This window comes from Embiotoca jacksoni, unplaced genomic scaffold (genome assembly GCF_022577435.1).
Source record: "Embiotoca jacksoni isolate LCO1_2020_lvr unplaced genomic scaffold, fEmbJac1.0.p SCAF_65, whole genome shotgun sequence".
Classification (NCBI taxonomy): Eukaryota; Metazoa; Chordata; class Actinopteri; family Embiotocidae; genus Embiotoca; species Embiotoca jacksoni.
Window position 1 is genome coordinate 145,016 of NW_027185420.1, and position 23,939 is coordinate 168,954.

Sequence of the window (23,939 nt, forward strand, 5' to 3'; positions counted from 1 at the left end):
CTACTTCAGTTGGTTGTTGGACTTGACGAGCTCCTGGATGAGGGCCTGTCTCCTCTCAGAGTTGGTCAGCATCGTCCTCAGAGTCGTCCTAACCTCACCAGCTGACTTCTTGTCCAGCAGGACCAGATCTGAGGACACATGGAGAGTCACCTCGGAGAAACGTTCATGCTGTCCAGGTTTGTAAAACTTCTCAAAAGCGGAACACTAAAAATGACCTCATTACCACTCACCTGTATGATATCACACAGATCTGATGGTTCCTACCTGACAGCTTCTTATTCTCAACAGGATCTGCAAACAGGACCGGCTGGAAACCGTGATGCTGCAGAAGGTTGTTCACATCGTCCCAGCACACCTGCTCCTGCTGGACGGACACACACACACACACACACACACACACACACACACACACACACACACACACACACACACACACACCTCCAGCAACTGCTCTCTACACATCTTTCCACAGCAGACTTTGGATCAGTACCTGGAACTGGCTGCAGGTCCACAGGTAAACGTAGGTGTTCCTCCTGGAGTCCATTATTAAAACCTGCAGCTCAAACCTCCCTCTCTACACACCTCCGGTTCTGGTCTCTACACACCTCCGGTTCTGGTATCTGCAGGACTAAGTGAGGCTCCCTTCACAGCCCGCTAGTGTTCAGGTTTCTGCAGCCCCATCAGCTGAGAGGAGCAGCAGCTCAACCATGACTGAAAGGTGATCCACCCCCCCTATTTGCCTCTTTGACAAATCAGCTCACAGAAGGTCGTGATAAAACGGTTTCTGTAGTGACTACATGTGGCCGACAGATGGCAGTAAAACACTTGTGTTCTGTCATTACTTTTAATTCAGGACAACAGTCTCAACTACTTTTATAGCTCGACTGAGTCTGATTTTTTATTTTCTCCATAGACTGACTGATTATTGGGTTTATACAAACTATGAGAGACACCCTGAACTGAAAATGAACCCTTCACAAGGCTTACTTGTTGAAGAAGCTTTGGATAAAAGCGTCAGCTAAATATAATGTAATGTAATGTAAAGAAACAGTCCAAACCTTAAAATCAATCGAAATGAATTGACACGATTTAAATGAAAGGAAGAAATACAAAAGATTATAAAAATAACTGCAGCTCCTTTTTACTTCACTTTTACATTCATTCATTTTATCTTTTTATTCATTTTCTAAACATTTGATATGTTTTGTATGAAAATATGATTTTGTAAAGTAACTAATGCTATCACATAATGGTAGAATATTTGGAAATGTATTGCAGTAGAATTTTAAATTGGCAGTAAAATCAAATATTCAGGTAAAGTGATTCTCATCTGTCCATAAATACAGTACTGGAGTAAAAGTACTTTGTTGCATTCAGGTGCAGAGAAGTTTGCACAGTCAGCTGAAATAATATCAGCTGACATCCAGCAGTTAACTGGGGTTTCACACTCCGATGAGACGGAAATATCTGAAACACAAACACCACCGTCCTTTTGTCCTGTTTATTCTGCTTAACATGATAATGAAGTGATTTAATGAGCTGAGTGATACATTCATTAGCACACATTTGTATGTCATTATGCTTGTTTTCATGTTTTTATAAAGACAGACTGAAGCTGGACTCACTGCAGACATGTTCCTCATGAACATGAACCTCTGGAGATCCTCTGTTAAATTGGAACCAGGATTAAAGTGGATTATTGAGGCCGGCAGTGAACATGTCCTGGATAAACTCTCATCTTCTTTGACTTTGTCATGGATGTTTAAAGTCATAGATGTCCCTGCGTCGTCTTGGACTGTGGAACCAGCTGTGGACCTCGGTACTGAGTGGAAACGTCAATCATCCACATTTAAAGCTGCAACCTGCTGCAGGTTGTGTGTCATTATTCTACATGTCATCTGTTATGAGTTCAACCACAGACAGTAAATGTAATTCTACAACCAGTAGCTCCACCCAGAGATCTGATTGGTCAACTGAACATTTGGAACAAATAATCATGACATCACACACTGCTCATCACAAGAAATATTACTCCTCCTCCTCAATGGGAAGAAATAACTTGAATAGAATTTCATATACTATGTAATGTAATACTGTTTTTACTTGTTATAGGTCAATTAAATGTGACCCATTTGGTGAAATCGGGTCTCTTTTTAAGCAATATTGCACAAGAGTGTGTGTTTTATCATGATTATTGACACGACAGTGATGCGGTCAGGATCGAGGACATCAGGCTGTTCTGATTCAAATATAATAAACTCTACATTCTTTTTAAAAAATAAATTGTTTTAAGATAGCAACACAACAGTTAATGACTTTATAATACGAGTGTGTACGCAGAAAAACTGTTTTTACTTTCTGTCAACTGTCCAGAAAAATCTAGAAAGTGGGTCTTTAGTTAATATTTTCTTACCCAGTAAAGCTAAAATCTGATGGTACAAGATTTTCGCTGAAGAGTGGGGATATTTGAAAAAGAAAAGGTCCATTTTCATTTCAACATGAAAGCAAAGACAAACACAATGACTGTAGTAGCATTTTATGAAATCTACATCAGTGACTTTTGTACATATTTCATATTTAGATTTTTCATGCTTTGCAGGTAGAACTCATGCATTAGGGCCCACAATCTTTCCTAATTCAGTGGGTTATCAAATAGAAAGTGCTTGAATTCATACAGATCTGAAGAGACCTATGGAAACAGAGGGCCATCTTTCATCAGTCTGTCACTCCAAAATAAATGGACAAAAATCAGACTCCTTGAGTGTACATCCTGTTCAAAAGAAAAATACCCTGAGCATTGGAGCCTGGAGTCAGGTGTGCTGAAACAGGGACTGGTCTGTCCACGCTCAGTCATGACATGTTTCATCATTAAAGTGAGGAACAGAAGGACAAATACTAAAAGAGTCTGCAAACAAAAGAATAAGTCAAACGCCTTTGATTTAAATCCAGAGGACATTTAAATTTAAAAAAAATGAAAAACATGTCAAAATGTACACGTAAAAATCTGTTTAAAAGAACAAATAAATAGATTTTGCATCAGGACACGAGATCATTTCTGTGCTGTAAAACAGGAGATTTTGGGTTCTGTCTTGTTTGGTTTAAATGAGTGGAACACTGAAGACCACCTGACGAACAGTTGATGAGGTCTGAGACATCGGTTTGTAGTGGCAGACTACACATTTAAAAAAACATTTGGATTTCTGCAAAAAACACAAGAAAGAACCTCAAAAGTTTGACAGATGCTGACATCATCTTTGGTGAGCTTTTACTGTGACTAACAACAACAACAACAACAACAACAACAACAAGATGTCCCGAGGCCTCAAGTGTCCTGGTTTTTTATGTAGGACAGACGTGGACATGTTTCATTGAGTTTTATTGCATAAGCCTTGTCACCCTGATCTGGTGTGGACCACCTCAGTCTCCTGTCGGGTCAGGTGTGGACCGTCTCCCGTCTGGTCAGTTGTGGACCGTCTCCTGTCGGGTCAGGTGTGGACTGTCTCAGTCTCCTGTCGGGTCAGGTGTGGACCGTCTCCCGTCTGGTCAGTTGTGGACCATCTCAGTCTCCTGTCGGGTCAGGCGTGGACCGTCTCCCGTCGGGTCAGGTGTGGACCGTCTTTTGAATGCAGCACAGTGATGCACGTGCAGAAGCTGAACCAATGCTGTTCAATGACTGATGCTCAGTGTTCACCAGTATGATCAAGGACTGATGCTCAGTGTTCACCAGTGTCAGCATGGCTTTAATATATAGTTCTCCATGTGTAGATAAAGATACAAAGACTGGACATTAATGTATTGTTGATTTTGTGCCTCCCACCACAGTGTAATTTTTGTGTATAAGTGTTTGTCAGCGATCCTAAACTTCCACATGTAAAAATACAGCGGTGCAGTCTTTGAGTTTGGACTGAAGCAGACAGACTGGAGGTGTGATTATTAGAGCTGGCGGGAGACGCTGAGGACAACAGCGTCTCACTGAAGATGTCTGAGAATCAGGACTCGAGCTTCAGACTTACTGCTGCGTACGCTGAGCTCATATGAACCAGTTAAACTGCAGGATGAGTTTCTGAGCTGTCACTGAACTGAACATGGTCACAGATCTTTCACTGCAGAGGACACCTTCTTTGAGTTTGGTAGAATTACACATGCAAAATGAATATATTTATACTCTTATATACACATGCCTTTAAACCACCATTGTTTAATCTCCAGTCTATTTGATGTGTCCTTTTATAAAGTTGCATAAGTGGCTGAATGAGGATGTTTTCTGATTCGTAGTTCTGACTGAGAGGGCGACTGAGAGGCTGAAACATGAAGTTGGAATGTTTAATCTGACATATCGATGTGTTGCCTCTTCTCTCCAGAAACATTAAGTCTTTGAAGATCCAGAGGGAGGTTATCTTCAACTCAGAATGTCTCACATAGTAGAACAAGGACCAGGGCAAACTCAGAGACCAGCACCGACTCAGAGACCAGGACCAACTCAGAGACCAGAGACCAGGACCGACTCAGAGACCAGGACCGACTCAGAAACCAGCACCGACTCAGAAACCAGCACCGACTCAGGAGGTGAGGGCGAACTGGTCCTGCTCAATGGGCTTCTTCACCCAGACGCCCAGCCCCGCCTTGAGGAAGGACCTAAAGAGTGTCTGCTTGGCGGAGTGGTACTCCAGCGCCGCCTGTTTGGCCTCGTGGTAACTGCTGGGCCTCAGTGTTCTGATCCGAAGGGTGGAGGACAGCTGCGGGACATGGACAGGAGGCTTTACTGACACAGACAACAACTGTCAGAGGACCAAACTGTTCTTATTTTCTTGAAAAGTACAGAAGCCATGTGAATTCAAATGTTGTGGGAGTCAGACGTTAGCGGTGTAAGAAGAACTCTAACTCCAAATACATCTAAAAGCCTTTCAAAGTAAAAGTGCTGCATTTCAACGTAAAAGCACAGAAGAGTTAAAAGTCTTTTCTGTGCTTTATAATTTAGTTTATTTTTTCTGTAGTTTTTAAAATCACGTTGCATTTCTTTGTTTGTCCTGTCTCCTTCAGCTGAGAGATCCTCATCATAAACCTCTCCTGTCACTATTTTCACTCTGTTGAATCTGTAAATATGAACAGTCTTTTTGGACATAATTCTGACTCCATAAGCTCCACACTATCTTTAAGACAAATTAATAGGGCAAATAAATATTGTCAGTGGACAAAGTGAGCGCTGTTGGGGCTTCCATTTACTGTCCACTGACCCTCTGTACATTGTGAGCAGAGGAGCTGCAGGAGTTACAACCCCATATCCGAAAAAGTTGGGACACTGTGTAAAATGTAAATAAAAACAAAATTAATTGATTTGTAAATCTCATAAACCCATATTTAATAGAAAATAGACCAAAGATAAGATATCAAATGTTGAAACTGAGAAATGTTTTGTTTTATATAAAATATCTGCTCATTTTAAATTTGATGGCAGTAACACATCTCTAAAAAGTTGTGACAGGATCAACAAAAGACTGGAAAAGTTGTGCGAACATAAAAAAAAAAAAAAACACCTGGTGGAACATCTGACAACTAATGAGGTTACCATTGCAACAGATGAGTAACATCTTTTATTGGATATAAAAAGATGATGTCAGAGAAGCAGAGTCTCTCAGCAGTGAAGATGGGGAGAGGTTCACCACTCTGAAAGACTGTGTTGGAAAATAGTTCAACAATCTAAGAATAATGTTCCTCAACGTAAAACTACAAAGAATTAGTGGATTTCATCGTCTACGGTTCATAATATCATTAAAAGATTCAGAGAATCTGGAGAAATCTCTGAACACAAGGGACAAGGCTGGAAACCAATATTGGATGGTGGTGATCTTAGGGCCCTCAGGCAGCACTGCATTAAAAACACACTATTCTGGAGTGGAAATCACTGCATGGACTCAGGAACACTTGTGAAAACCATCGTCTGTGAACACAGTTCATCGCTGCGTCCACAAATGCAGGTTAAAACTCTCCAAAGAAGAAACCAGATAGAAACATGATCCAGAAACACTGCTGCCTTCTCTGGACCGAGATCATTGAAGATGGACTGAGGTGAAGTGGAAAACTGTCCTGAGGTCTGATGGATCACAATCTGAGATTCGGTTTGGAAATCATGGACGCTGCATCCTCCAGGTTAAAGAGGAGAGGGACCATCCAGCTTGTTATCAGCTCAGTTCTAAAGCCAGCATCTGTGATGGTACAGGGATGCATTAGTGCACATGGCATGGGTATCTTGAACATCTGGAAGGAAGCATTAATGCTGAATGATATATTCAGGTTCTGGAGCAACATATGCTGCCATCCAGACAACGTCTCTTTCAGGGAAGGTCTTGTTTATTTCATCAGAACAACGTCCAACCACATTCTGCACGTATTCCAACAGCATGGTTCGCTAGTAGAAGAGTCCGCTGATAAACTGGCCTCCTGCAGTCCAGACCTGTCAATCATTGAAAACATCTGGAGCATCAGGACATGAACAATACAACAAAGGAGACCCTGAACTGTTGAGCAGCTGAAATCCTCTATCAGGCAAGAATGGGACCACATTTCACTTTCAAAACTCCAGAAACTGGTCTCCTCAGTTCCCAAAGGTTTCCAGAGTGTTGTTAAAAGAAGAGTTGATGCAGCTCAGTGGTGAACATGATCCTGGAACAACTTTATAGAGTCGTGTTGCTGCCATCAGATTCAAAATGAGCATATGAGCAAAGCCAGAAGTAAGAAACAGAAGTGTGTATTTTATAAAACAATAACATTTCTCAGTTTCAGCATTTGATATGTTGTTTTTGGTCTATCTTCAATTGATATGGGTTAGACGGCCTAGAGACCGTATGTTGTGATAGTGTCACCAAAAAAGAAATCATTTGGGTTCAGGATTAAATTAAGAATAAAAAATTTAATTCTTAGAAATGTTTCTGTCAGCGTGTAATACACCCATCAGTCCATTAGAGGGTGCTGTGTCGTCAAAACGACGTGGTTCGGTTGAGGAAAACAAACCTATTTGACTCCGTAATGCCAAATGTTGTGGGCAGAAATCACACTGTAGAATTCAATGAAGCAGAAGTTCATCAAATAAACAAACTTCTGACAGAAACTGTTTGAACCAAGGAAATGTGACACTGAACGGTTCAGGACAAATAAATCTACCACAATTAATATAATATTTCTGGAGATGGATCTTAATAACCTAGTGTTGGACTGTCAGCTAAAAGGACTGACAGATCAACAGGTCCTGCAGCTTCTTGTTTTTAATGGCGCCTGCTGCTCCCCTGAATGTGTTGAATATATGTTTAAATAAATAATGAAGCTTTGTTGAATTATAGAAATGGAATCTTTTCAATCGTACCTGCAGCATTGTTTCGCAGTGCGTCACAGAGAAGTCAGCGTGTTACCTTGCAGTGCAGACGCATCCAGCGGCTGTAGAGGGCATGTTTGCAAAGCCGGGAGGGTCGACCCAGATCATCTTTCCCCGTGGTGGCATTGATCACCTCCAGGCCTGTATCTCCCACCATCCAATTCACACTGAAGTTTGGTGCCTTCCCTGGCTGACGAGCCTCGGCGTTACTTATTCCTGTAGATCAGAGCGGCCATGATGGAGGATCCATGTTATAAAACAAGTAACAGCTGAATGAGAACTTACTGTATAAAGTTAGAGTTATCACATTCACACAGCCCTGTTACTCAAATTTATGATATTTGATCTCCTCTCCTCTGCTACTCTGTAAAAGCTGCCTCTCAGACTTCTGCTGCTCCTTTAAGACGTCCCTGCAGTTCAGTCAGGTGAAGGTAGACAGTTCAGTCAGGTGAGGTAGACAGTTCAGTCAGGTGAAGGTAGACAGTTCAGTCAGGTGAAGGTAGACAGTTCAGTCAGGTGAAGGTAGACAGTTCAGTCAGGTGAGGTAGACAGTTCAGTCAGGTGAGGTAGACAGGTGACAGATCACAGGAAGTCAGTCATTTTTAAAACACATGGTGGCTCTCACCGCTAAGCAGCGGCCTGTTTAGGCTGAAGGACGGAGACAGGTCCTCCATCTCAGTGATCCTCTGGTACATGGCTCTGGACAGGTGGTCGGCGTGGTACAGGCTGCCCAAGATGATGCTGGAGAAGTAGATGGGCTCAGTGAAGTAGCTCATCAGAGAACCCTGGAATCCAACCACATTCCACCTGAGGGGACAAAGAGAAGGAGGTTACACCTGAGGGATCCCAGAAAAAAACTCAGCAATCTGCACACATCAGCATGAGCATCCCACTCAGTGTCCTGAAAACGTTAACATGAAATGTCCTGAGCTGCTGCAGCCTGCTGGAGACTCATCAAGAGGCCCAATCAGAGCTCCAGTGGTCGCATGACACCTGAGAAGAGCAGCAGACACAGAGGTGGAGTGATTATAGCCTCTTTATACATCACATAATCATCAGGCCTCCTGCTGGTCTGATCAGCAGCACTGTTCAACACCTGCCTGTAATATCATCAAAGAAAGACGACTGCAGCTACACTGATTCATTATCTGTTCTCTGTAGCATCAGCCTGCACGATGTCTTCTACAGAGAGCCTCTATGTAGTGTAACAGCTCTATGTAGTGTAATAGCTCTATGTAGTGTAATAGCTCTATGTAGTGTAATAGCGCTACGTAGTCTAACAGCTCTACGTAGTGTAACAGCTCTACGTAGTGTAACAGATCTACGTAGTGTAACAGCTCTATGTAGTGTAACAGCTCTACGTAGTGTAACAAATCTACGTAGTGTAACAGCTCTACGTAGTGTAACAGATCTACGTAGTCTAACAGCTCTACGTAGTCTAACAGCTCTACATAGTCTAACAGCTCTACGTAGTCTAACAGCTCTACATAGTCTAACAGCTCTACGTAGTGTAACAGCTCTACGTAGTCTAACAGCTCTACATAGTCTAACAGCTCTACGTAGTCTAACAGCTCTACATAGTCTAACAGCTCTACGTAGTGTAACAGCTCTACGTAGTCTAACAGCTCTACGTAGAGTAACAGCTCTATGTAGTGTAACAGATCTACGTAATGTAACAGCTCTACGTAGTCTAACAGCTCTAGGTAGTGTAACAGCTCTATGTAGTGTAACAGCTCTATGTAGTGTAACAGCTCTATGTAGTGTAACAGCTCTACGTAGTCTAACAGCTCTACGTAGTGTAACAGATCTATGTAGTGTAATAGTAGTGTAACGGCAGTGTAACAGCTCTACATGGTGTAACAGCAGTGTTAGTGTTCATGTGTTCACTTCCTGTCTCTGCTCTGGTAATGATTCATGTTCTGTAACCTTTGACCTCTACCAGTCCACCCTGTAGCTCCACCTACAGGTCTCTGAGGGAGGTGACAGACAACATCTGCTCACATCCTCTCCTCACCGTCCTGTCTCAGACTGTGGGAGAACAAAGAAGGACTTAACGTGTCAGAGCTGATAATGAAACAGACCTGGCGATCTTGTCACTGCAGGACATGGTGAGCAGCCTCTCGCCCTGAAGGACGCCGTCCCACGTCTGGATGGTGTTACTGGAGCGAACAGGGATGGTTCCTTCACCAGACTCTATCTTAGTGCGCAGCTGGCCACGGGCCTTCCTGTTCGGGTGTCTGTCTCCCTGATCTGAGCGGGACGAGCCGAGAGGACAGACACGGTGAGGAGGAGACAAGAAACATGTCCACTCTTTGACATTGAGCTGCGTCCACTCACCCTCCACTCCAGCTTCATGAGGAGAGAAGATGCGGGCGTCCCCACAGGGAGAGGTGCTGATGTACAGGTGGAACTGAACGTGGTCCTTCAGTCTGAAGCCCTGTCTGCTGTCACACCTGGTGAACATGGATGTGTGGTGCTCCTCTTCACTGTTACTATGGAAACATACAAAGACAGACAGCTGGTCGGTGAGAGCTCGTTACAGTCGTACGTCAGGCTGTCTGAGAAGGTCCAGTCTACAGATTATTAATTATAAATTATTAACACTATTAATACAAGATTAAATGCAGGTTTAAAAACAGTGAATGTTACTGTACTGTGGTGGACGACACTCTGGTCTGATGGAGAACAGGCATCATTAAAAAAAAATTCCCCTTGGGGATTAATAAAGTATCTATCTATCTATCTATCTATCTATCATGAACACGTGTCCCTCAGGCTTTGCCATGTTAATCACGTATTAAATATTTCAGTCTTGTTAGGATATAAATATTATATTATATATTTCAGACTTGTTAAGATATTATATATAACCCAGTTTCTGAAAAAGTTGGGACAGTGTAAAATGTAAATAAAAACAGAATGCAAGTGTTTGAAAATCTCCTGAACTCATATTTAATTGTAAATCAACCAAAGACAACATATCATGTTGAAATGGAGAAAATGTTTTGTTTTATGTAAAATATCTGCTCATTTAAAATTTGATGGCAGCAACACGTCTCGAAAAAGTTGTGACAGGATCAACAAAAGATGGAAAAGTTGTGCGAACATAAAAAAAAAAAAAAACACCTGGTGGAACATCTGACAACTAATCAGGTTACCATGGCAACAGATCAGTAACATGATTGGGTATAAAAAGATGATGTCTCTCTGACTGATGAGACTCTGCTTCCCTAGCAGAGTCTCTCAGCAGTGAAGATGGGGAGAGGTTCACCACTCTGAAAGACTGTGTTGGAAAATAGTTCAACAATCTAAGAATAATGTTCCTCAACGTAAAACTACAAAGAATTAGTGGATTTCATCGTCTACGGTTCATAATATCATTAAAAGATTCCGAGAATCTGGAGAAATCTCTGAACACAACGGACAAGGCTGGAAACCAATATTGGATGGTGGTGATCTTCGGGCCCTCAGGCAGCACTGCATTAAAAACACACTATTCTGGAGTGGAAATCACTGCATGGGCTCAGGAACACTTGTGAAAACCATCGTCTGTGAACACAGTTCATCGCTGCGTCCACAAATGCAGGTTAAAACTCTCCAAAGAAGAAACCAGATAGAAACATGATCCAGAAACACTGCCGCCTTCTCTGGACCGAGATCATTGAAGATGGACTGAGGTGAAGTGGAAAACTGTCCTGAGGTCTGATGGATCACAATCTGAGATTCGGTTTGGAAATCATGGACGCTGCATCCTCCAGGTTAAAGAGGAGAGGGACCATCCAGCTTGTTATCAGCTCAGTTCTAAAGCCAGCATCTGTGATGGTACAGGGATGCATTAGTGCACATGGCATGGGTAGCTTGAACATCTGGAAGGAAGCATTAATGCTGAATGATATATTCAGGTTTTGGAGCAACATATGCTGCCATCCAGACAACGTCTCTTTCAGGGAAGGTCTTGTTTATTTCATCAGAACAACGTCCAACCACATTCTGCACGTATTCCAACAGCATGGTTCTCTAGTAGAAGAGTCCGCTGATAAACTGGCCTCCTGCAGTCCAGACCTGTCAATCATTGAAAACATCTGGAGCATCAGGACATGAACAATACAACAAAGGAGACCCTGAACTGTTGAGCAGCTGAAATCCTCTATCAGGCAAGAATGGGACCACATTTCACTTTCGAAACTCCAGAAACTGGTCTCCTCAGTTCCCAAAGGTTTCCAGAGTGTTGTTAAAACTAACAATTCTTCTTTTTAGAAGACTGTTAAAACTAACAACACTCTGGAAACATTTGGGAACTGAGGTGATGCAGCTCAGTGGTGAACATGATCCTGGAACAACTTTATAGAGACGTGTTGCTGCATCAGATTAAAAATGAGCATATATTTTACATAAAACAATAACATTTCTCAGTTTCAACATTTGAGATGTTGTCTTTGGTCTATTTTCAATTAAATACGAGTTTGTGACATTTGCAAATCATTTCATTTTGGTTTTATTTACATTTCACACAGCGTCCCAACTTTTTCAGAAATGGGGTTGTATTATATTACACATTTCAGACTTGTCAGGAGGACATGCAGCCACGCTGATGGTGGACACAGGTAGCAGCTCACCTGAGGAAATGTTCCAGCTGGGAGTACAGGAACCGGATGAGAGAGCGACGAGCTACGATCTCAGCGTGGCAGTCATTGAGGGCCAGACCTCTGTCACTCATGTATTCACCGTTGATGCACTTTGTCCCCGTGGACACGCAGATCACCTGAGCATCCTTCACATCGGCACCTGGAGAGAAAGGAGACGTCAGCGGTCCTGTCAGGTGAGGAGACGTGTCATCCTGCAAGCTGTATGGACAGTAAAACACCTTCTGGTCCATTTTTGGTTAACTTGTGGTCTCCCGCCGGGCATTCGAGCACCTGCCACACATCCTGTCTGCAGTCTAACCCTGAGTCTAACCCTAACCCCGTGACCATGCTTTTCAGGATCACTGACAGACACATGTACAGAACATAAAACTAGTTCAGATCTTCAGGAGAGAAATAAAAGGATGAAACAAGGCTGAACGGGACCACAGACACTCTCTGATTAAAAACAACAGCTGAAAACTGGAGCAGAAAAGTTTCTGTTGGAGTCTAATGCAACTTTAAAGTTTAAACCCACAGAGAACAGAGGACAGGATGTGTCCTCAGTCTGAGATCATCCAGCATCACCTGTCTGGTAGAAGAAGAGCTGATTTAACAGCAAGGTGAGTTTGAATATTAACAGAGAGACATCAGCTGATACACACAGTTCACACACATGTCATCTCTTCTCTGCTGAACTCTCTAAAATCCCTCCTGAACATGGACACTGGCTTTTTGGAGAAACACTGACTGAAAAAAGGAAAACCTGTTGTCATGACGACACCTGCCAGAACTTTCCGTCGAGCGTGTGGAGACGTGAAGTTATCAGTCAGTTCGCTGAACTTCTCAATGACCAGACGAGAGACGGCGTTTGCAAGGACCTGAAGAGGGCAGCAAGAGGAGGACAACATGAAGAGGACAACATGAAGAGAATAGCAAGAGGAGGACAACATGAAGAGGACAGCAAGAGGAGGACAACATGAAGAATATAACATGAAGAGGACAACATGAAGAGGATAGCAAGAGGAGGACAACATGAAGAGGATAGCAAGAGGAGGACAACATGAAGAGGATAGCAAGAGGAGGACAACATGAAAAGGGCAGCAAGAGGAGGACAACATGAAGAGGACAACATGAAGAGGATAACATGAAGAGGACAACATGAAGAGGACAACATGAAGATAATAGCAAGAGGAGGACTACATGAAGAGGATAACATGAAGAGGACAACATGAAGAGAATAGCAAGAGGAGGACAACATGAAGAGGACAGCAAGAGGAGGACAACATGAAGAATATAACATGAAGAGAACAACATGAAGAGGACAACATGAAGAGGACAGCAAGAGGAGGACAACATGAAGAATATAACATGAAGAGGACAACATGAAGAGGATAGCAAGAGGAGGACAACATGAAGAGGATAGCAAGAGGAGGACAACATGAAAAGGGCAGCAAGAGGAGGACAACATGAAGAGGACAACATGAAGAGGATAACATGAAGAGGACAACATGAAGAGGACAACATGAAGATAATAGCAAGAGGAGGACTACATGAAGAGGATAACATGAAGAGGACAACATGAAGAGAATAGCAAGAGGAGGACAACATGAAGAGGACAGCAAGAGGAGGACAACATGAAGAATATAACATGAAGAGAACAACATGAAGAGGACAACATGAAGAGGATAGCAAGAGGAGGACAACATGAAGAGGATAACATGAAGAGGACAACATGAAGAGGATAGCAAGAGGAGGACAACATGAAAAGGGCAGCAAGAGGAGGACAACATGAAGAGGACAACATGAAGAGGACAACATGAAGAGGATAACATGAAGAGGACAACATGAAGAGGACAACATGAAGATAATAGCAAGAGGAGGACTACATGAAGAGGATAACATGAAGAGGACAACATGAAGAGAATAGCAAGAGGAGGACAACATGAAGAGGGCAGCAAGAGGAGGACAACATGAAGAGGGCAGCAAGAGGAGGGCAACATGAAGAGGGCAGCAAGAGGAGGACAACATGTAGAGGACAACATGAAGAGGACAACATGAAGAGGATAACATGAAGAGGACAACATGAAGAGGATAACATGAACAGGACAACATGAAGAGGACAACATGAAGAGGGTAACGTGAAGAAAATAACATGAAGAGGACAACATGAAGAGGATAGCAAGAGGAGGACAACATGAAGAGGGCAGCAAGAGGAGGACAACATGAAGAGGACAACATGAAGAGGACAACATGAAGAGGATAACATGAACAGGACAACATGAAGAGGACAACATGAAGAGGATAACATGAACAGGACAACATGAACAGGACAACATGAAGAGGATAGCAAGAGGAGGACAACATGAAGAGGACAACATGAAGAGGATAGCAAGAGGAGGACAACATGAAGAGGATAACATGAAGAGGACAACATGAAGAGGATAGCAAGAGGAGGACAACATGAAGAGGATAGCAAGAGGAGGGCAACATGAAGAGGATAGCAAGAGGGGGACAACATGAAGAGGACAACATGAAGAGGATAGCAAGAGGAGGACAACATGAAGAGGATAGCAAGAGGAGGACAACATGAAGAGGACAACATGAAGGGGACAACATGAAGATGATAGCAAGAGGAGGCCAACATGAAGAGGACAGCATGAAGAGGATAACGTGAAGAGGACAACATGAAGAGGACAGCAAGAGAAGGACAGCAAAAGGAGGACAACATGAAGACGACAACATGAAGAGGATAGCAAGAGGAGGACAACATGAAGAGGACAACATGAAGAGGACAACATGAAGAGGATGACGTGAAGAGGACAACATGAAGAGGACAGCAAGAGGAGGACAACATGAAAAGGATAACATGAAGAGGACAACATGAAGATGATAGCAAGAGGAGGACAACATGAAGAGGACAGCAAAAGGAGGACAACATGAAGAGGATAGCAAGAGGAGGACAACATGAAGAGGATAGCAAGAGGAGGACAACATGAAGAGGACAGACATCAGGTCTGATGCGTCTCTGACAGGTCAGTGATGTAAACAAACTGACTGATGTTTGGTTACAACTTCAGTCATAAAGAAGTGATGCTGTGGAAAATGTAAATACAACAGAATGTAATGATTTACAGATCATAAGAACCATATTTAGTTTAATATAGACTGAAGACAATATATCACGTTTTATTGTTTTATGAAACACAGGTTTGGTGTCAGCGGTGAACATGTGACACACATCCACTGTTTCTGGTGACCAGCTTGTTTCATTAACTATTGTGATCAATAGTTAATGAAACAAGCAGAAAATGTTGCTACAGCAGATCATGTTCAAGTTTTAATGTTTCAGATGATCGTTTTCAGACATGAATCAGATCCTCTTTAATCCTCTGACTGGTTTGAACACTTCAGTTCGCTGAAACTCACATGAAGACATCTGCTCTGTATATTTTTAATCTGCAGTACGATGCAGAACAGAAATATAATATCTGATACTTCTGCTGTCCCATGATGCCATTATCTACCTCAATATAATGTTCTTACTGTGATCACACTGTAATAAGATAATGATTAATAAATAAGCCCCCTCCCCGCATCCCATTCCCTGTTTACCTGTGGCAGGTGCAGCTGCAGCCCCTCCCTCGGTATGGGCTGTCGTGATGGTTCCTGGTCGAGGTTCATGTTAAAGAGAGTGGACAGAACAGCCTGGGCGGCCCGAGCCTTGGCCAGCCTCTTGTTTCGTCCAGAACCCTGGAAGTTCTGATGGTCCACCGTCACCGACATGACGAAGTTCTTGGCGTGGCTCTCCCCGTTCTCCGACACAAAGTCATACCTGAGGCCCGGCCGCATCTCGTTCAGAATCATCACCGAGTTCTTGGCACTGGTTGGAGGAATGAGGGTGGAGAGGGGTGGAGGTAAGGGGGACTGGATCGGGTTATGGGCCAGGTTCTGGACCGGGGAGGGCAGCAGCGGATCCTTTACTCCCAGTGAGCTGAAGGAACCGTTACTGTTCAGGTAGAACGGGTCGTCTATCGGGGCGGGGGTCTCGAAAGCATTAAAGAGCGGGTCTGGGAAGTCAGCCTGGTCCGAGGTGAAGTCCGTGTGGACCGACAGGGTCCGGCCCATCGCTATGTGGGCCTCGGACGCGTTGGGGAACTGGACGAAGGAGCGCAGCGCTTTCTCCGCTGCGGTCAGCTTGGCCTTCTTCTTGGTCGGACCGGAACCGTCGAAGAGCTGCCCATTGACCTCCACGGTCATCACGAAGACCGGAGCGTGGACCGGCCCGGTCTGAGACAGCAGCCGGTACTGCAGGCCCGGCTTGATCTCGTTCAGCTGCATCAGGGCGTTCTTGGGCAGAACAGGCCCGGGGACCTTCTTCCTCTTCTTAGGCCGGTACCAGGAGTGTGTGTGTCCGTTGTTCCCCTCCTCTAAGGGCCGCTTCCCCCCCCCTCCAGCAGCCAGAGCTGCAACCCGGTCTTTGGAGACCAGTCTGTCCACGTGGTGGTTCTCCTTCACATCGGTGCTGCAGCAACCTGAAGGGTCCACACACAGGAATGTACAGAACCGTTTAATGGAGGCTATAATAAAGGTGAAATTTAGATATTCTTTTATCAGGTGTTCATCAATATTAATCTTACCTGAACAGGTGATGTGTGTTCATCAATATTGATATTTATTTTTATATTAATTAGATGTTCTACATCACAGTATGAACAGTGAATCATTACAAAATGTACATACACAGATAAACTGAGTCTCTACTGTAAACAACATGGCTGCAGGAAGGAAGTGAAACAAGAAAGCAAAAGCAGCTGATGCTCTGAGCAACACAGTGATTATAGGTCTGCTGGGGGGGAGGGGGGATGTTGTTATTGTGCTGCAGCTCAGAAAAAAAATCAGCTGTCTGAATATAAAGAAAACGGACTGGACTACAAGGACGTCCATGTCCGTCTCTGATGTCCATCTCTGTCTGGACGTCCATTTCCATCTTTGATGTCCGTCTCTGTCTGGACGTCCATGTCCGTCTGATGTCCATCTCTGTCTGGATGTCCATTTCCGTCTCTGATGTCCGTCTCTGACTGGACGTCCATATCCATGTCTGTCTCTGACTAGATGTCCATGTCTGTCTCTGGCCTTCAGCAGTTCTTGTGCACAGTCAGTGTCTAAGTGTCTCCTGATATTTGATCAGTGTTTATTATTTCAGTAAAAAGCCTTGAATAACCTTGAACACTTCCATCACCAACCCTCTCTGCTCGGTCGGGTCTAATCCACATTGTCCCAGACCGGGGACAGGATTACGGCTGTCCAACACAAATAATAAGAGTGTAAAGAGCTCCATCCATTTTCTCTGAGGACAACCAGCAGCTGAAGCATGATGCCAAACTGTTCAGTGAATTAATAAAGACACTTACTCATGGTCTCTGCTTCATTCCCCCCTGTGATGAGCTGCCTCTGCTGGGTTTGACACGGCCGGGCTCCAACTCGACCTGCAGGAACACACAAAGTTCAGTCAAAGACACTTTCATCACCAGACAGAGGGTTTCTTTAAAGAGACTCTCAGACAAACAGAGCAGTGAGGTGGACTCCACCGGGAGAACGGATCTCCTTCAGAACATAACATGAACAATGAACCTGAGTCTAATCAACTCAATAAAGAGTGTAGCTCAATAGAAGGAGGGACTGACAGAGGGACGGAAGGAGGGACAGATGTAGGAATGGATGGAGAGACGGATGGAATGACAGATGGAGAGAAGGATGGAGAGACGGAGGGACGGATGGATGGATGGATGAAGAGAAGAACAGAGAGACGAAGGGACAGATTGAGGGACAGATGGAGAGAAGGACAGAGAGACGGAGGGACCGATGGATGGACGGAAGGATGGATGGATGGATAGACGGATTGATGGATGGACAGACGGATGGATGGATGGATAGACGGATTGATGGATGGACAGACGGATGGATGGACAGACGGATGGATGGGTGGACGGATGGTGGGGCGGACAGATGGATGGGTGGCGTGATGGATGGATGGACGGATGGACGGATGGATGGACAGACGGATGGATGGACAGACGGATGGATGGATGGATGGACGGATTGATGGATGGACAGACGGATGGATGGATGGATGGACGGATGGTGGGACGGACAGATGGATGGGTGGCGTGATGGACGGATGGATGGATGGATGGACAGACGGATGGATGGACAGACGGATGGATGGATGGATGGACGGATGGTGGGACGGACAGATGGATGGGTGGCGTGATGGACGGATGGACGGATGGATGGACAGACGGATGGATGGATGGACAGACGGATGGATGGACGGACAGACGGATGGATGGACGGATGGACGGATGGCGTGATGGACGGATGGATGGGTAGCGGGACAGACAGATGGATGGATGAGTGGCAGGACGGATGGACAGATGCATGGATGGCGAGATGGACGGATGGGCGGACGGATGGATGGGTGGCGGGACGGACGGATGGACGGATGGATGGATGGTGGGATGGATGGGTGGCGGGACGGACGGATGGATATTAATGTAAATTAACATACTAATGTATATTAGCATCTATTAATATCTATTAACATCTATTAACATCTACTAATGTCTATTAACATGTATTAATGTCTATTAACAACTACTAATGTCTGTTAACATGTATTAATATCTATTAACATCTACTAATGCCTATTAACATTTACTAATGTCTATTAACGTGTATTAATGTATATTAACATGTATTAATGTCTGTTAACATGTATGGACCGCTCAATTTATCTTCAGCTGTGGACAAATTTGGAAGGCCAGTGGCATCAGTAACCCGCATTTCAATTGAACAACTGGAAAACCTTCTTGTAAACCAGTACCACCATGATTTCCCAGGGAGAGAGTATGAGGGACAACCTCAAATGTCAGTAAATGGTAAATGGTCTGTACTTGTATCGCACTTTATCACCTTTTGGTCTCAAAGCGCTTTAACATGTTTTTTTTTCCCATTCACACACCAATGAGACAGATCACCATGCAAGGTGCTGCCATCAGGAGCACATTCACACACCGATGGGTCACCATCGGGAGCAACTTAGGGTTCAGTGTCTTGCTCAAGGACACTTAGGCATGTGGACAGGAGGAGTTGGGATTGAAACACCAACCTTCCGATTAGTGTGCAACCCACTCTACCGTCTGAGCCACAGCCTCCCAGAAGAAGACCGCAAATTCATGCAGCTGGTATCAAGTGCGCCTACACTGAAAGATAATCACTGTTACTTACCTTTGCCACTTCGTAATAGAGACGTCATCATGCCCAACAACTATCATATAGCGGAACAGTGAGCACATTACCTTGTCAGGAAATTCAAGAGAGATGCTCCTTATGCAGAAGGGTACAAGGCTTTCATGAAAGATGTAATTGCCAAAGGCTACGCAGAGAACGTGCCATCAAAGGACCTTCATCCTGCTGAACTCTCCAAACCATATGAAAAATGGCTAACTGAGCTACCTCAACTTAAATATTTACAGGTCAGTAGATGTTTGAAACTTGTAGATTTTGGTCAAGTGGAAACAATACAGTTGCATCACTTCTGTGATGCCAGTGAGCATGGGTTTGGCACTGCCAGTTATCTCAGATTTGTCAACGGTTCAGGGATAGTTCATGTTGCTTTAGTAACACCCCTCAGAAAGATGACCATCCCCAGACTTTACCGTACGAGTTGATCGGATGTTACGCTCAGAACTACAGCTAAATCTTCAAGAGTCCATTTTTTGGACCGACAGTCAGTCTGTACTTAAATATATCAGCAATCAGACCAGGAGATTCCACACCTTTCTGGCCAATAGAATTACTGTCATTCATGACTTGTCAAATGATACTCAATGGAGATATGTGGACTCCAAACGAAATCCCGCAGACGATGCTTCACGGGGATTAAACATCAAACCTTTTCTGAAGTCTAAGAGATGGCTACAAGGACCCGAATTTCTGCAAAAGGAGGAATCACAGTGTCCAAAGAACCCAGGCACAATGTTGCAAAGTTCTCTCTCTCCAGATGGTCCTGAAGTGAAAAGGGATGTGATTATGAACACAGTGAAGGTGGAGGGAAAAAGTCCCACTAGTAAACTGATTGAGTACTACTCAGATTGGAACAGCCTGAAAAAAGCTGTAGCATGGATATTAAGTTGAAAAGCTTGCTCTTGGAGATCACTCAAAGAATGAAGGTGACAAATTTTGGATTGCTGCCCAGTAATGATAAATCACTGAAGGAACGCGCTATGAACCTAAAAGTGACATTCAGTGCAGATCTGATGGTGGAAGATATGGAAAATGCAGAAAGGGCTATACTTGCATTTGAACAACAGCAACACTTTACACAGGACATTACCCTCCTTGAAAGAGGAAAACACTGCCGAAAAGACAGCCCTATATTAAAGATGGATCCAATCCTTGATCAAGATATCCTGAGTGGGGGGAAGGATCAACAGATCAGCTATGCCAGTAAGTGTTAAAAATCCCATAATCTTACCCAAAAGATCAGAACTCATTCTAAGACACATACACACCAAAGTTAGTCATTCTGGAAGAAATCATATGCTCTCAAAACTAGGAAAAAAGTACTGGATGTCCTCTGCAAACTCTTCAGCACGAAAGTTCATCAGAAACTGTGTTTTCTGTAGACGAATGCAGTCTAAAGTAGGAGAGCAAAAGATGGCAGATCTCCCACAGGACTGTGTGATGTCAGATTTGCCACCTTTCACTTCAGTTGGCATGGATTATTTTGGACCTTTTGAAATAAGGCGAGGTCGGACCAATGTAAAACGGTGGGGTGTAATCTTCATTTGCCTTACCAGCCGTGCAATCCATCTTGAGGTGGCTAGTAGCCTGGACACTAACTCCTGAATTAATGCAACACGCAGATTTCTATGTCATAGAGGTACTGTAAAAACCATCAGATCTGATCAAGGTACAAATGTTATTGGTGCACAAAAGGAGCTTGAACGATCATTAAAGGAACTAAATCATGATAAAAATCCGAAGGAATCTACTCCAAGAAGGAATAAAGTGGATATTTAACCCGGCATCAGGTGCTCACCATGGAGGTGCATCGGAAAGACTCATTAAGTCACTCAAAAAAATGCTGTGCTCTGTGGTAAGAGAACAAGTTCTGGATAATGAGGCCTTGCAAACAGCCTTATGTGAGGTGGAAGCAATAATGAATGATAGATCCATCACAACAATAACAAATGACTTGAATGATGTAGATTAGAACCACTGACACCGAATCATCTGCTTCTACTCAAAACTAACCCTGTCATGCCTTCTGGACTATTCAAGAAGGAGGACCTGTACTCTAGAAGAAGATGGAGGCAGGTACAATATCTGGCTGATCTTTTCTGGAGAAGATGGGTCCGAGAATACCTTCCAATCATGCAACAGCGAAATAAGTGGAACAGAGTTAAAAGGAACTTTCTATCCGGAGACCTTGTTGTTATTGCAGATGATTCAGCTCCCAGGAACTCCTGGGTTCTAGGACGGATTCTAAAGACCCTGCCTGGAAGTAAAGGACTAGTCCGCAGTGTCCTAGTTAAAACTAAAACAAGTGTTGTACAGAGACCTGTCAACAAACTCTGTCTGCTCCTCGAAACAGAAGAGTAGCTGGACAGATACTTGTAACAGTAGCCTGATACATAAACTACAAGATGAATTTCATCTATGGACACTATGTTGAAAAGGAATGAAATACACGATTATGTAGGTTTGAATATTGTCTCTATTTATTAATTTGTGTAATTGCTATTTTTTAAGCAATTAGGGGCTGGAATGTTAGAGCCATATTGTGTTGATAACAAATTATATTAGAATTTGCTTATTTACGGAGGTAATGTAAATCTTTCTTTTGACTTATGAAATAAGATTAAATGAATATGCTGAGTAATTAGTATGTATTAGTTGTGATTGACCAGATGATTGTCAGCTGATTATCAGCTGTGATAGGGGAGAAGGGGGACTGAGTTTTTTGGTTCTTCTTCACCAAACATGGAGGAAACGTGAGGAAGGGGTCTTTGACAGTCTTTGACCTCACGTTACAACGAGAATGTTTTGTAACTTTTTGATTAATGTGAGAAAAAACGAAACAACTGAATTGGCGCCTGCAGCGTTATGATTTGGACCAGTTTTAACGTGTGAGTCAAGCGGAGCCCCTCATTTAAAGAAGATGGCACAGTTTAAATGAAAACGACAAGGCCACCACACAGTTTGATATTCATTCAACTAACTCTCATTTAACAGTTTGGTATTTATTCAATTAACCCTCAACACAACCATCTGTACGTTCAACAGAGAAATATCTTCGACTCAACAACAAGCTGATGCTGTCCGTGGTGCTGAAATGAGGCACCAACAGCAGACTGCTATTCTTCTCCCCTTTCCTAAGAACAGACTAATACTCCCCTGCCTGTATAGTTTTAACACACTTTACACAAAACACTTTATGAGGATCTGCACCTCTTTACATCACCAAGAAGATACAAGAATCTATTTTAAAGCGTAAAGACCTCCCCTTCCCCACTCCCATCACTGTTTCCTTTGATATATTTTTGTTGTTATCATTATTATTATTATTATTGTTAGATGATGTTATTATTAGCTTTTACAGGTTAGCTTTTACAGCTTTTGCAGCTGATCCAAAATGCTGCAGCAAGAGTACTGACAGGATTTAACAAGAGAGATCACATTTCTCCAATTTTAGCTTCTCTTCACTGGCTTCCTGTTAAATCAAGAATAGAATTTAAAATTCTCTTGATGACTTACAAAGCTCTACATGACCAGGCTCCATCATATCTTAGAGATCTTATAGAACCATATAATCCTAGCAGAGCACTTCTCTCTCAGTACGCTGGTCTACTTGTGGTTCCTAGAGTTTCCAGAAGTAGAATGGGAGGCGGAGCTTCAGTTTCCAGGCTCCTCCCCTGTGGAACCAGCTCCCAGTTTGTGTTGGAGGGGCAGAAACCCTCTCTAGCTTTAAGATTAGACTCAAAACGTTCCTTCTTGATAAAGCCTATAGTTAGGGCTGGCTCAGGTAGACCTGAACCAACCCTTAGTTATGCTGTTATAGGCCGAGGCTGCTGGGGGACCTCGTTACATGCTGATCTTCTTTTCTTTCCTCCTACTCTTTAACTGACTCATACCTCACCATCTTCTTCTCTCCCATAGTTTCTTCTTATTATCTGTTGTCTCCATTCAGTTCCTTCACTCGTGTAGTTTCTGTTCTTTCTTCTCCAGATGTCCTGTCATGGAGCTGCATGTCTCTGCTCTGTACTTGTCGTCTCCACCAACAGTTCTTCTCTTCTATCTCTATGCTGTCCTTTTCTCTCTCTGCTCTCCTCTCACCCCAACCGGTCGAGGCAGATGGCCGCCCACCTCTGATTCTGGTTCTGTAACAGATGCTCCGCCCACCTCTGAGCCTGGTTCTGTTGGAGGTTTCTTCCTGTTAAAGGGAGTTTTTCTTCCCTCTGTTGGAGGTTTTTCTCCCTTAGGAGTTTTTTTCCCCTCCTAGCTTATGTGGGAATTGTTGAATTGTTGGGTTTCTCTGTATAATGTTGTACAGTTCCACTATAAGGACTTTAATGTGTGAAGTGCCATGAAATAACCTGTGTTATGATTTGGCGCTTTATAAATAAAATTGAACTGAAATTGAATTGAATTGAAGAAGTATAAATAATGACTGTAAACTGACTTTGTTAAGTAAAACTGATGGTGTGTCCCGTTAAAAGTTCAGTTAATTAAAAATAATACATTATGGTCATCTTGAACTGCTCTTATTGTAAATATATAAATACAAACAATACATAAACCTGACAGGAAGCTTTTCTTAGAGGCCTCACCGAGTCAGCCTCAATTGCTCGGACAGAAGTCAGCACTTCATTCTCCTGTTTTTA

The 23,939-nt window shown here is 43.4% G+C and overlaps 2 protein-coding genes across 2 annotated transcripts; both read right to left on the minus strand.

The window, feature by feature from the left end:
- LOC138213905 (centrosomal protein of 70 kDa-like) lies at positions 1-597 on the minus strand. The gene is made up of 3 exons (XM_069175218.1): positions 491-597; positions 265-364; positions 1-128 (listed from the first exon to the last, which is right to left on the minus strand). Exons 1-3 carry the CDS (start codon positions 542-544, stop codon positions 1-3), a joined length of 282 nt encoding a protein of 93 aa, XP_069031319.1. The 5' UTR covers positions 545-597.
- Positions 598-4,524: 3,927 nt separating this feature from the next.
- Positions 4,525-17,457, minus strand: LOC138213917 (double-stranded RNA-specific editase 1-like). Its single transcript, XM_069175233.1, has 9 exons — positions 17,403-17,457; positions 15,604-16,523; positions 12,755-12,869; positions 11,983-12,151; positions 9,704-9,858; positions 9,448-9,616; positions 7,992-8,173; positions 7,404-7,582; positions 4,525-4,736 (listed from the first exon to the last, which is right to left on the minus strand). The coding sequence occupies exons 1-9, from the start codon at positions 17,404-17,406 to the stop codon at positions 4,560-4,562; spliced, it is 2,070 nt and encodes a 689-aa protein (XP_069031334.1). The 5' UTR covers positions 17,407-17,457; the 3' UTR covers positions 4,525-4,559.
- Between the last annotated feature and the right edge of the window lie 6,482 nt (positions 17,458-23,939).

Excerpts from the sequence above, each read along its gene's own strand:
- LOC138213917 (XM_069175233.1), bottom strand. Across the intron at positions 12,152-12,754 it reads AGGTGTCGTCATGACAACAG|GTGCCGATGTGAAGGATGCT; the intron begins GTTTTCCTTTTT and ends CTTTCTCTCCAG. Across the intron at positions 8,174-9,447 it reads TGCAGTGACAAGATCGCCAG|GTGGAATGTGGTTGGATTCC; the intron begins GTCTGTTTCATT and ends TTGTCCCCTCAG.
- LOC138213905 (XM_069175218.1), bottom strand. The coding sequence starts at position 544 with ATGGACTCCAGGAGGAACACCTACGTTTACCTGTGGACCTGCAGCCAG. Across the intron at positions 365-490 it reads GGACCTGCAGCCAGTTCCAG|CAGGAGCAGGTGTGCTGGGA; the intron begins GTACTGATCCAA and ends GTGTCCGTCCAG. Across the intron at positions 129-264 it reads TGAGAATAAGAAGCTGTCAG|ATCTGGTCCTGCTGGACAAG; the intron begins GTAGGAACCATC and ends ATGTGTCCTCAG.